The following is a 12,894-nucleotide window of genomic DNA, read 5'->3' as shown; positions in this document are numbered from 1 at the left end:
GAAATTAGAAGGAACTGTTCCCAATAAGACTTTTGTTTACTGTATACGAACATTAGTTTTTTTTTGTTTTTTTTTCCCACCACTTTCACCCATAAAAGAAAAGCACAATAAAAAGATAATCTTTGCATTGCACCCATATATACGGCCCAGAGTCCTTTGTACCGCCAAGCCTACCACAGGTCCTTTCTCTGTTTATTTTAGGATTGAATCTTGTTTGCGCAATCAATCTTGGTTCCCTGAACCTCAAATGCTGTATAATGTGGAGTCGCCTCCCATAAATATTTTTTGCCTGGGCCCTCAGATCTTTGAAAACAGTAAAGAATAATTAAAACTTTATTCTCTTGGCAAGTCGGAGCCACTGAATTTAAAAGCGGAGCATGTTGTATACCAGTTACCTTAAGTTCAAGTTTTGCTGGGTTGCATGGTTTACATTCTGTCTCTTACGTGGCTCTTCTTTGAGGTTTCTGGCATAGATAATGTTAGAGTAATGAAGCATAAACATCACCAAAACACAAGTAGGTTCAATGCAGTGGAATGTAAAGGGGATTCTTGGGTTAGATGCAGTGGACGTGGATATCAGTGAAACATAAGCATACATTCCAGGAATTCACCACTTCACAGGGGAAAACCTCGCACCTTTTGCGTCTGCATCACTCCAAAGTTCAGTGTTTTGGTTTAAGTGTCATTTGAACTTCAGTTTATTCTCCCAGCCATCTGCTGCCAGCAGATTAACTTTGTGTTCTACAGGGCTAGAAGAACTTAGAAAAGTGGCTCACCAATTACACCTAGAAGTCAGTGAAAAAGCATCTTCAGTTGTTATTTAAGTACAAAACTCTGTATTTGGACCATAGGCTTTGACTGTGGCACATATTAATGCTAAAGAACGAGTACATTGACAAAAAGAGCAGTAAATGATTGGAACATTCTGGAGTTTACTTTCAAAAGGATTATTTATTCTTATGATTGTTTGTCGCTTCATTAGAAAATATGCATTTGAAATGAGGGGAACAGACTGGCTGCTGACGGTATTAAGAGTCATTACCCGTGACAAAGATTTACCATCATTTCCATAAATCGAAATGGATATTCTTGTGATGTTCCATGTATTTCACAGGTTCTTCATATCCTGCCTTGGCTACCCAAACTGCAAAAGTGCTATCTGGTTTCCTGATTCGGTTTTGGAGGTGAGCCGGGATGACAGTGTGTGCACTGTTTGCCAGCCGCATCCTGTTCACAGGTGAGAAATTAATGTTTGTGCTCACATACGTGGCTGTTGGGCAAAGTATGGTCATTGAAACTCAGTGTCTCCATTCCAAACGTCCATAAAACGTAGTTTCCCCTCTTACTGTTTCAAACGTGTCCTGAACTTGTGCACAGAAACCCGTGGTAGCAGTATTTTCCACTTGGAGGCTTCTGATGAGCAAACATATAGCACAGGTGGAGCATTGACCCATCTGTGAACTTCATATTTGCCTTAAATCTAGGTTTACCCCATCCTTTTACAAGGTGAAGACAATACATTGCCCATTCTGGGTCAGCCTGAATTTCCCATGCCAAGTATGTTTGAGATATATATGTGTATATATATATATATATATATACATATATATGAATGCGTAGGACTACCTTTACCAGGATGTACTTTGTAACTCACTTAGAAGCCCACTGAGGGCTGAACTGGTATTTAATCAAGTAATCAGGTGCCTGCAATTATTTGCACCCAAGCATTTGGCCGGTGAACAAGAACGGAGATGTCTAAAACGCATAAGGCTTGAAGAAATGTTAAAGAATTCTCTGTATGTTGCTGGCTTTGCTGCATTCCAAAATAAATTTTAACCTGTTTGGGAGTGCGCTTCCTTTCGAGGACAATTTTGTTTGCATATATATATATATATATATATATATATATATATATATATGTGTATATATTTTTATATATATATATATATATATATATATATATATATATATATATATATATATATATGTGTGTGTGTTTGATGGCAGGTGTAGCTGCAGATACACATGCTTTGCACATCTCGCCATCTAGTGTTGGGCTCGGAGTGTTACAAGTTGTTTTTCTTCAAAGAAGTCTTTTCGAGTCACGAGATCGAGGGACTCCTCCCCTTTCGGCTCCATTGCGCATGGGCGTCGACTCCATCTTAGATAGTTTTTTTTCCGCCATCGAGTTCTGACGTGTTCCTTTTCGCTCCGCGTTTCGGTTCGTAAAGATAGTTAGAATCTCGGAAAAATCGTCGGTATTGTTTGCGTTCTGTGTCGGGTTAGTTACAACAGATCAACACCGAATTTTGAAGAGTTCCGGTGGCCCTTTGGGGTTTTCGATCCCCCGTCTGGGCCTGGTCGGCCCGACCACGTGTCTCTTCAAGGCTAATGGAACGGACCCCATTCCGCTTCTGCCCCAAATGTGACAACAAGTATCCTTATACAGATCAGCATCTGGTCTGTAACTTGTGTTTGTCTCCAGAACAAAAAGAAGATACTTGTGAAGCCTGTCGAGCGTTTCGGTCGAGGAAGACATTAAGAGACCGAAGAACGAGAAGACTACAAATGGCGCCGACAGGACAAAAACACTTGGAGGAGGAAGAAGAAACCTTCTCCATCGAGGATTCGGACTCGGACGCGGTCGATCCCGAACAGACGCCGAAAACCGTGAGTAAGACGTCGACACACAAAACACACAGAAAGACCACTAAAGCCCAGGGGACGCCACCGCCAGCAGGCCATGGCTTAACCCGAAAAATAGGTGACCGATCATCGGCACCGAAAAAGGGCACGCATGTGTCGAAGACATCCGACTCCGGTCGAGATACCGGCACAGAGCAGTCTCGACCCCAAGACAGCGGGTCAGAGCAAGTTCGGCACCGAGAGGGCGGCACCAAAATGATTCGCACTGAGAGACCGGAACGCCAAAAATTAAAAACGTGTCGTCGGAGCCGAAAAAGTTTCCATTCCGAAACATCCGGCCTCAGAACCGAAAACAGGTTCCTACACAGAGGAACAGGGACTGTCCTCACAAATGCAAGGACATAGGTTCAGACAAGAACTGGAGTCAATGGGGCCAGACTACCCTCAGAGAAGGCTCCACATCCAAAAACACACAAGGAAGATAAGTACTCTTCCCCCAATTAGGATGAAAAGAAGACTTGCCTTTCAAGAAAAAGACAAGCAGCCACAGGCAAAGGTGGCAAGACAAGTAACACCGCCACCATCTCCACCACACTCAACGCACACATCACTGGTAGCCACTCCACCACTGATGCAGTCCCCAACTCATACTGGAATGAGTCAGGATGATCCCGACGCATGGGATCTTTATGATGCGCCAGTATCAGATAACAGCCCAGACTTTTATCCAGCGAGACCGTCGCCACCTGAGGACAGTACAGTCTACACACAGGTGGTGTCAAGAGCAGCGGCGTTTCATAATGCCATCCTGCATGCAGAGCCTATTGAGGATGACTTTTTATTCAACACACTATCCTCCACACATAGCCAATACCAAAGTCTCCCTATGCTACCTGGAATGATAAAACACTCCTGTAACCGGACGTCTCCCGACGCCGGCTCACAAGAAGGTACGGCCGCTGCAGAAGGATACCCCCGGGGCACCCGAGACGGTCTAGGGGTTATGACGTCGGACGCCGTCTGCGTCAGGGAAGAAATTGACAGAAAAGACGGACCCGGAAGCCGAGGACCAGAGACAGAGAGAGACGCTAGAAGAGAGCGATGTGAAGAGGACGAAGGACGAACGACGAACACCGCGGACCGACAACGAGGGTCCCACAGCAGAGGAAGAGAGACTACAGAGAAGAGGAAAGCTCAGGGAACCTCCCGCCCCCGTCCCAGAGAAGTCGGGAGATCGATAGAAAGCCGGCCGCGTCCCTGGAGGGGCGTGGCCACCACAGGTACGATTGTACCGTAACTGGGGTTTTGGCTCAGGGTGGTTATTAAGAGTAAGGGGGATTAAGGGAAAAAGGGAGAGGTCCTGTAAGGAAGGGGAGACTGTATAAAAGAAAGCCTTAGATAACTCTAACCTCACGAAAACCCCAACAAGCCAAAATAACTGCTCCAAAAGAAAGGGAGATTTTGAAGAAAACACAGGGGGAAAAACACAAAACAAAAGTAATCCCTCACCTCCCTTCACTTCTACCTATTCTCCCACCACCCTACTAACCCAATAAATATAGATATTATCCTATTCCCCACTTACCTGTTTTTGTCCTTCTTTATTTTGAGAGAACCTGGGCCGCTGATATACGGGAAGACCGGACCCTTCTCAAAGTTGGACCAGACCACATCCGGAGCACCACCAGAACCCTGAAAGAAAGAAAAAAAGGGATTTTATTTTTTTTGGTTAACTAAAACAAGACTGGCATTGTGCGGAGATGATCACACCGTCTTAAAACCAAACAGAAATAAATTAATTAACCCCGCAATTCCCGCGCCTGTCTCCTTCTTCCAATATCTCTTCTACCGGGGATAAAGAACCCGTCACAACTCCAAACAGGTGTTTCAGGAGCCTGTGAAGGGCAGGGCTATAACTCCAAGGGTGGAGAAGAAATACGAGCCACCGCCAACAGACCCTGTATACATGACGCAGCAGTTAACACCAGACTCTGTGGTAGTAGGGGCAGCTCGCAAGAGAGCGAACTCGCACACCTCGGGAGACGCACCACCTCCAGACAAGGAGAGTCGCAAGTTCGACTCTGCGGGGAAAAGGGTTGCAGCACAAGCGGCCAACCAAAGGCGCATTGCCAACTCACAGGCATTGCTGGCGAGATATGATAGGGCTCATTGGGACGAAATGCAACATTTCTTTGAACACTTACCCAAAGAGTTCCAAAAAAGGGCACAACAAGTGGTGGAGGAAGGACAGAGCATTTCGAACAATCAAATACGCTCTGCAATGGATGCAGCGGATACAGCTGCTAGGACAGTAAATACAGCAGTGACCATAAGGAGACACGCATGGCTGCGTACATCAGGATTCAAGCCGGAAATACAACAAGCCGTGCTGAATATGCCATTTAACGGACAGCAGTTGTTTGGGCCGGAGGTGGACACTGCTATCGAAAAACTTAAAAAGGACACTGATACGGCCAAAGCCATGGGCGCACTCTACTCCCCACAGAGCAGAGGCACATTTCGTAAAACACAGTTTCGAGGGGGGTTTCGAGGACAAAGCACAGAACCCTCAACCTCACAAACAAGGCCCACTTATCAGAGCCAATATCAGCGGGGACGTTTTCGGGGACAATATAGAGGGGGCCAATACCAAAAGAGTAGAGGGAAGTTCCAAAGTCCCAAAACTCCTCAAAACAAGCAGTGACTTCCACGTCACAAATCCCCAACACATAACACCTGTGGGGGGGAGACTAACCAAGTTCTACAAACATTGGGAGGAAATAACAACAGACACTTGGGTCCTAGCAATTATCCAGCATGATTATTGCACAGAATTTCTCAAATTCCCTCCAAATGTCCCACCGAAAACACACAATATGTCAAAACAACACATGGATCTTCTAGAACTAGAAATCCAAGCGTTGTTACAAAAAGATGCAATAGAACTGGTACCAATTCATCAAAGAGGAACAGGAGTTTACTCGTTGTACTTTCTCATACCCAAAAAGGACAAAACTCTAAGACCTATATTAGATCTCAGAACATTAAATACCTACATCAAATCAGATCACTTTCACATGGTGACATTACAGGATGTAATCTCATTGCTCCAACAACAAGACTACATGACAACACTAGACTTAAAGGATGCATACTTCCATATACCAATACATCCTTCACACAGAAAATACTTAAGGTTTGTATTCCAAGGGGTACATTACCAATTCAAAGTGTTGCCATTCGGGATAACAACTGCGCCAAGAGTTTTTACAAAATGCCTGGCAGTAGTGGCTGCACATATCAGGAGGCAGCAAATACATGTGTTCCCGTACCTAGACGATTGGTTAATCAAAACCAACATGCAAGAACGGTGTTCACAACACACAAAGTATGTCATAGAAACACTCCACAAACTAGGTTTCTCACTCAACTACACAAAGTCACACCTTCAGTCGTGTCAAACACAGCAATACTTAGGAGCAACAATCAACACAACAAAAGGGATTTCCACTCCAAGTCCACAAAGGGTACAGGCATTTCACAATGTAATACAGGCCATGTATCCAAAACAGAAGATACAAGTCAAGATGGTGATGAAACTACTAGGCATGATGTCCTCATGCATAGCCATTGTCCCAAACGGAAGGTTGCACATGCGGCCCTTACAACAGTGCCTAGCATCACAATGGTCACAGGCACAGGGTCAACTTCTAGATCTAGTGTTGATAAACCGCCAAACATACACCTCGCTTCAACGGTGGAACAATATAAATTTAAACCAAGGGTGGCCTTTCCAAGACCCAGTGCCTCAATACGTAATAACCACAGATGCCTCCATGATAGGGTGGGGAGCACACCTCAATCAACACAGCATCCAAGGACAATGGGATACGCAGCAAAAACAGTTTCACATAAATCACTTAGAACTATTGGCAGTATTTCTAGCGTTGAAGGCATTTCAACCCATAATAAGCCACAAACACATTTTTGTCAAAACAGACAACATGACAACGATGTATTATCTGAACAAACAGGGAGGAACACACTCGACACAGTTGTGTCTCCTGGCACAAAGAATATGGCATTGGGCGATTCACAACCACATTCGCCTAATAACACAGTTTATTCCAGGGATTCAGAATCAGTTAGCAGACAATCTCTCTCTGGATCACCAACAGATCCACAAATGGGAGATTCACCCCCAAATACTAAACACTTACTTCCAAATATTGGGAACACCACAAATAGACCTATTTGCAACAAAAGAAAACGCAAAATGCCAAAACTTCGCATCCGGGTACCCACAAGATCAATCTCAGGGCAATGCGTTATGGATGAGCTGGTCAGGGATATTTGCATACGCTTTTCCCCCTCTCCCACTCCTTCCGTATCTAGTAAACAAATTGAGTCAAAACAAACTCAAACTCATACTAATAGCACCAACCTGGGCAAGACAACCTTGGTACACAACACTACTAGACCTCTCAGTAGTGCCTCATATCAAGCTTCCAAACAGACCAGATCTGTTAACTCAACACAAACAACAGATCAGGCATCCAAATCCAGCATCACTGAATCTAGCAATTTTGCTCCTGAAATCTTAGAATTTGGACATCTAGACCTTACACAGGAATGTATGGAGGTCCTAAAACAAGCAAGGAAACCAACCACAAGACATTGCTATGCAAATAAGTGGAAAAGATTTGTTTATTATTGCCATAATAATCAAATTCTGCCATTACACGCATCTGCTAAAGACATCGTAAGCTACTTACTACATTTGCAAAAGTCAAAGCTAGCTTTTTCATCCATTAAAATACATCTTACCGCAATTTCAGCTTATCTGCAAATTACGCACTCAACTTCATTATTTAGGATCCCAGTCATAAAAGCATTTATGGAGGGCCTAAAGAGAATTATCCCACCAAGAACGCCACCAGTTCCTTCGTGGAACCTTAACATTGTCTTAACACGACTCATGGGTCCACCTTTTGAACCCATGCACTCATGTGAGATGCAATACTTAACGTGGAAAGTAGCATTTCTAATTGCCATCACATCTCTAAGAAGAGTAAGTGAAATACAGGCATTTACCATACAAGAACCCTTTATTCAGATACACAAGCATAAAGTAGTTTTACGAACTAACCCAAAGTTCTTGCCAAAAGTCATATCACCGTTTCACTTAAATCAAACAGTAGAACTACCAGTGTTCTTTCCAGAACCAGATTCTGTAGCTGAAAGAGCATTACATACATTAGACATCAAAAGAGCTTTAATGTACTACATTGATAGAACAAAACATATACGAAAAACAAAACAACTGTTCGTTGCTTTTCAAAAACCTCATACGGGGAATCCAATATCCAAACAAGGCATTGCCAGATGGATAGTTAAATGTATTCAAACCTGTTATCTCAAAGCAAAAAGAGAACTGCCTATAACACCAAAGGCACATTCAACTAGGAAGAAAGGTGCTACTATGGCCTTTCTAGGAAACATTCCAATGATTGAAATATGTAAGGCAGCCACATGGTCTACGCCTCATACATTCACCAAACATTACAGCGTGGATGTGTTAACAACACAACAAGCCACAGTAGGACAAGCAGTACTACGAACTTTATTTCAAACAACTTCAACTCCTACAGGCTGAGCCACCGCTTTTGGAGAGATAACTGCTTAATAGTCTATGCAAAGCATGTGTATCTGCAGCTACACATGCCATTGAACGGAAAATGTCACTTACCCAGTGTACATCTGTTCGTGGCATGAGACGCTGCAGATTCACATGCGCCCACCTGCCTCCCCGGGAGCCTGTAGCTGTTTCAAAGTTGATCTTGAACATTTGTAAATATATCACTTTAAACCACATTATGTACATACATACATATTTACTCCATTGCATGGGCACTATTACTATAATACACAACTCCTACCTCGCCCTCTGCGGGGAAAACAATCTAAGATGGAGTCAACGCCCATGCGCAATGGAGCCGAAAGGGGAGGAGTCCCTCGATCTTGTGACTCGAAAAGACTTCTTTGAAGAAAAACAACTTGTAACACTCCGAGCCCAACACTAGATGGCGGGATGTGCAAAGCATGTGAATCTGCAGCGTCTCATGCCACGAACAGATGTACACTGGGTAAGTGACATTTTCCATATATATATATATACACTTTAGCTCTACTCACACAAACTTTATTTCAATCTAAGAACTAATCAATTGGTCTTTTAAGGTAGCCAGTCAAACCTTTATAATAATATTTTTGAGACTAAAAGTACCTGAACTTTCCTAATTCTGTTATTTAATCACAGAAATTGGAAAGGCAAGCAAAACTGCTATATAAGGGGGAAGAGACTGACCTAAATGAACAGGACAGTGATATGGCTGAGTTGACTAGAAGGTCCTTTTTCCATTCTCTTAAGAAATGCCTCTGCGATTTCTTTACACTATTCAACATAATTTGTTGTATTGTTTGAGAACACAGTTTACATAGCATTGGATAAACCAATCCTGCACTATTTGTGAACTGCCATTAATGTTGTAAAAAGAAATCAGAATAGATTATGCATGTGTTGTATACCCTACGTTTTCCCAACAGCTACATTTTTTGCCCTTGTGTCAAAAATTTATTGGAGGCGGGTTAGAATTTGTCTCAGAGGCAAGAAACATTCCAGAGTCTCCTCAAAGTCTGCATTTGTTTGCCTCAGTCAACAAAAGCCTAAAGGGGAATATTGCCTCCAGTTCAGTCCTTAAGACCGTTGTTGACCATTATAAGAGCTAACAAACAAGGGTAAAGAGGAGAACATAGATTGTGATATTTGTGCTGGTCTTGTTTAAGATCCTGGTCACAGGTGTAGAGTTAACGGTGGTCATGGGACACCTTGATATTGATCGGCCTCCAGTTGTGTTAAAGGACTCTATGCCTTCTCTGTTTGGCATCAGTGCAATCAATATGGACTAAAAACATACATGCAACATACAGACGTACCAGAAAGAAAAAATTGCACTCCTCCTTCAAGCAGCAAGCACCTTCCATATCACATTATGGCCCTAATTATGAACATTGCAGTAAACACCGCTCCGCCGGCGGTGGCGCTAACTACCGCCAACAGTCAGGCGGTCTGGGCCGCCATATTATGAACCACATGAAAAACAGGCAGACTGAAAACCACTCACCGCCAGCAGAGGAGTGCCGACAACGATGGCAGAGGCCACCCACAGGCCGACTGAAAGGCCCAACCCACCCATCAACTAATGAAGCACTAGACCGCCGTCAGTTCTGAGGCGGGAACCATCGCCACGCAAAGCCAGGTGGAAATGAACCAAATATAAGGAAACACTCCCCGGAGGCTCACACAACACGCCGAAGCAGACATGGAGAGAGAGTTGCAAATCATGCCAGTGCTGCTCCTTGCCATATACCTCCTCGACGGAGACCGCCGCCGACGAAGACGACGACGGTAAGTACCGCAACCTACTACAAAAGGGAAGAAAGGGCACAGTTACATACCCACCCACTCCACCCACCCTGCAACGCACCCATAACCCCTCACAAAAGCACAAGGCATACACCCCAGTGCAAGAGGTACTTACCCGACACAAGGCCAAGACAACCTGCCCAAAGTACCCACATGTGCATAACACCCCCCCCCCCTCCCGCCTCAAAGAAACAATGAACCACGGATCCAGAGTGTGCCAAAACCAACACTGGCCACACAAACATTTTATTAAGCTTGAGGAACAACAGAAGTCCAACAGAAGGCCAATGGCCAGTCCATATTTAAAAGTCCTATGGGCCCAAATGGCCCCAACTTGACTCCCACAAGTGCAAATGGTACTCCACCTGAAAGGGGCAACAATGGGGCATCCAGGCACCTCAGGGGCAGGGGATGGTGGGGGTGGTGACTTACGACTGGGAGAGAGGGGGGTGGCTTTCGTTTGGGAGGTGGAGGCGGCTCGGCTCTGGCCTTTGAAGATGGTGGAGCGGCCTTGGACTGGGGTGTGGCAGATGTACCTGGGCCAGAACATGGGTCTCTTGCTCACAAGGGAGATAGCTCGGGAATGGGAAGGGCGGGCTGTGACGTGGGCGGAGTGGACAGGGCAAGGAGGTGGGCACGTTTAGGGACGAGACGGTGTGGACCAGTGGGTTCGAATAGGTCAACATGGGATAGGAAAAAAGTTTTAGGGGCAATCGGGGTGGACCTGGCGGAAGGTGTGGGAGTGGTCGTGACAGGTGTAGGTGTGCGTGACATGGGTGCAGGTGATCGTACAGTATGCTAAGGTGTGGTGGATGTGTGTTGGGTTTGTGTCTGGAACGTTTGAGTGTCTTGGGAGGAGGTTAGTGGGACAAAACAGGCTGCTAGTGTAAATGTATGTTGTCTGTGTGTCTGCAGGTTTGGTGAGTGTGCTGTATGTGTCAACCAAAGTGGTGAGTGCAGGTGTCTGGGGTGCATGAATGGATGTCTGATTTTGTGGTGACTGCCAGAATAGGGTCAGCAACAATGAATGAGGGTGCAGTGCCTGTGAGTGTGCATGTAGAGGTGACAGACAGGGAGGCGAAAGAGGTGGACACACTGGGGGAAGTGAATGTTGGTGTGTGTGCCTTTGTATGTTGGCTGTGTGTATGCCTGTGGTGGGAAGTGTGGTACTTGTGTTTTCCAGTGTGCTTCTTGCGTGTTGAGGTGTGTGCATGGCTGTCAGAATGTGTGCCTGGGACGGGTGAAGGGAGTGGGGTGCTGGAAGGGGTAGAAGTGGTTGGAGGGCGGGGCGGAATGACCAGGGACACTGGCTGCCGTCAAAGAGGAGGCCAGAGCCTGAAAAGATCTCTGTAGGCCAGACACAGCACTGTGAATGCCATCCAGGTAGGCATTGGTCTGCTGCACCTCTGATGGCATTGATGATGGTTGTCTGCCCTACAGAGATGGTCCTCAGGAGGTCAATAGCCTCCTCCCTGAGGTCAGCAGGGCTGACTGGGGCAGGGGATGAGGTGCCTGGGGCGAAGGAGACACCCACCCTTCTGGGTGAGCGGGCACGAGCAACTCTGTAGGGAGCAAATGGGAGGGCGGTGATGGTATGAGGGGTGGCAGAAGTTGACACAGAATGAGTGAGCCCACTAGGGTCTGCCACCACCAGGGAGCTCCCATCGGAAGAGGTATCAGCGTCCCTACCTCCAGTAGTAGTTGCCTCCCCGTGGTACTCCCCTCGCCCTCCAACCCACTGGTCCCTTGGCGTCGCTTGACTCTGCCTCCGTGGAACCGTGGGCTGCTGCATGCATCCCCACTCGCCGGAGCCACAGCTCCCTCGCCAGATGATGCTGATGTACACAGACAACACAAGAGAACAGGGATGGAGAAGCAAAACAGGAGAGACGCTTGTAAATAGCTGAATGGAGGTACATAACTGGTTCACACATACTCCCACCCCGCAAATATTCCACCATGCAGCACCTACCACTATACACATGGCTATGCCCCTGACTAGTGGCCACAACCTTGCTCTACTGCCAATTCCTACATCACAGAAGGACTTGAAGTACTGCAGACCTGTCCCTTACAACCTAACTTCGCATGGGGGCTATTATGTAAAATGATAACAGTCTGAGTCCCTGCCACTAGACAGCATACATACTACAGCACACTCACACATCCATCAAGGAGGCATACGATGGTTTCTGTACTCACCTCCTTGAGTCTGCTGTGCAGCCTCCAAGCGCCCATCCAAGTCCGGATACGCCACCGCCATTATGCGGCACATTAGGGGGGGTCAGGGCCCGACGGGCACCCCTTCCTCGTTGGTAGGACTTCCCCAGCTGGGCCGCGCAGGTCTTCCTTGCCCAGCGCCGCAGGTCCTCCCACTGCTTCCTGCAGTGGGTGCTCTGCCGGTTGTAGATCCCGGGGGTCTGCACTTCCCTGGCGATGGCATGCCAGAGTCCCCTCTTCTGATGGGCACTGACCTATATGGGACACACAGAAAAAGTAACACAGAGGTCAGAGAATGCCTATTAGATACAGCTGGCTATACGTCCCCTATGGAACGTACACTCACAACATCGTAACAGGACCTCACACAGGCAGCAGGTCATGAATCCCACAACTGTATAGTGTCAAACGTGCACACATTTTTACAGCCATCCACCACCACCATTACACACATCCATGCCCTTCAATCCACATACTCACCTTTACCTCTGGTCAACCATAGAGCTTGGCATACAGGGGTAGGACCCTGTCAACTAGCTTGT

At 46.2% G+C, this 12,894-nt stretch overlaps 1 protein-coding gene across 2 annotated transcripts in view; it reads left to right on the top strand.

Annotated features, from left to right (window-relative positions):
* TOP3A (DNA topoisomerase III alpha) overlaps window positions 1–12,894 on the top strand; it is a 226,817-nt gene that overhangs the window by 179,547 nt on the left and 34,376 nt on the right. For both annotated transcript variants that reach the window (XM_069210104.1, XM_069210105.1), the window contains exon 17: window positions 1,115–1,237. In XM_069210104.1, the coding sequence (XP_069066205.1) occupies window positions 1,115–1,237 (123 nt within the window). The remainder of the gene's footprint in view (window positions 1–1,114; window positions 1,238–12,894) is intronic.

The sequence above is a fragment of the Pleurodeles waltl genome, chromosome 10, assembly GCF_031143425.1.
Source record: "Pleurodeles waltl isolate 20211129_DDA chromosome 10, aPleWal1.hap1.20221129, whole genome shotgun sequence".
Classification (NCBI taxonomy): domain Eukaryota; kingdom Metazoa; phylum Chordata; class Amphibia; order Caudata; family Salamandridae; genus Pleurodeles; species Pleurodeles waltl.
The sequence above is the reverse complement of the archived record's forward strand: the minus strand, read 5'-3'. Positions and strand labels throughout refer to the sequence as shown.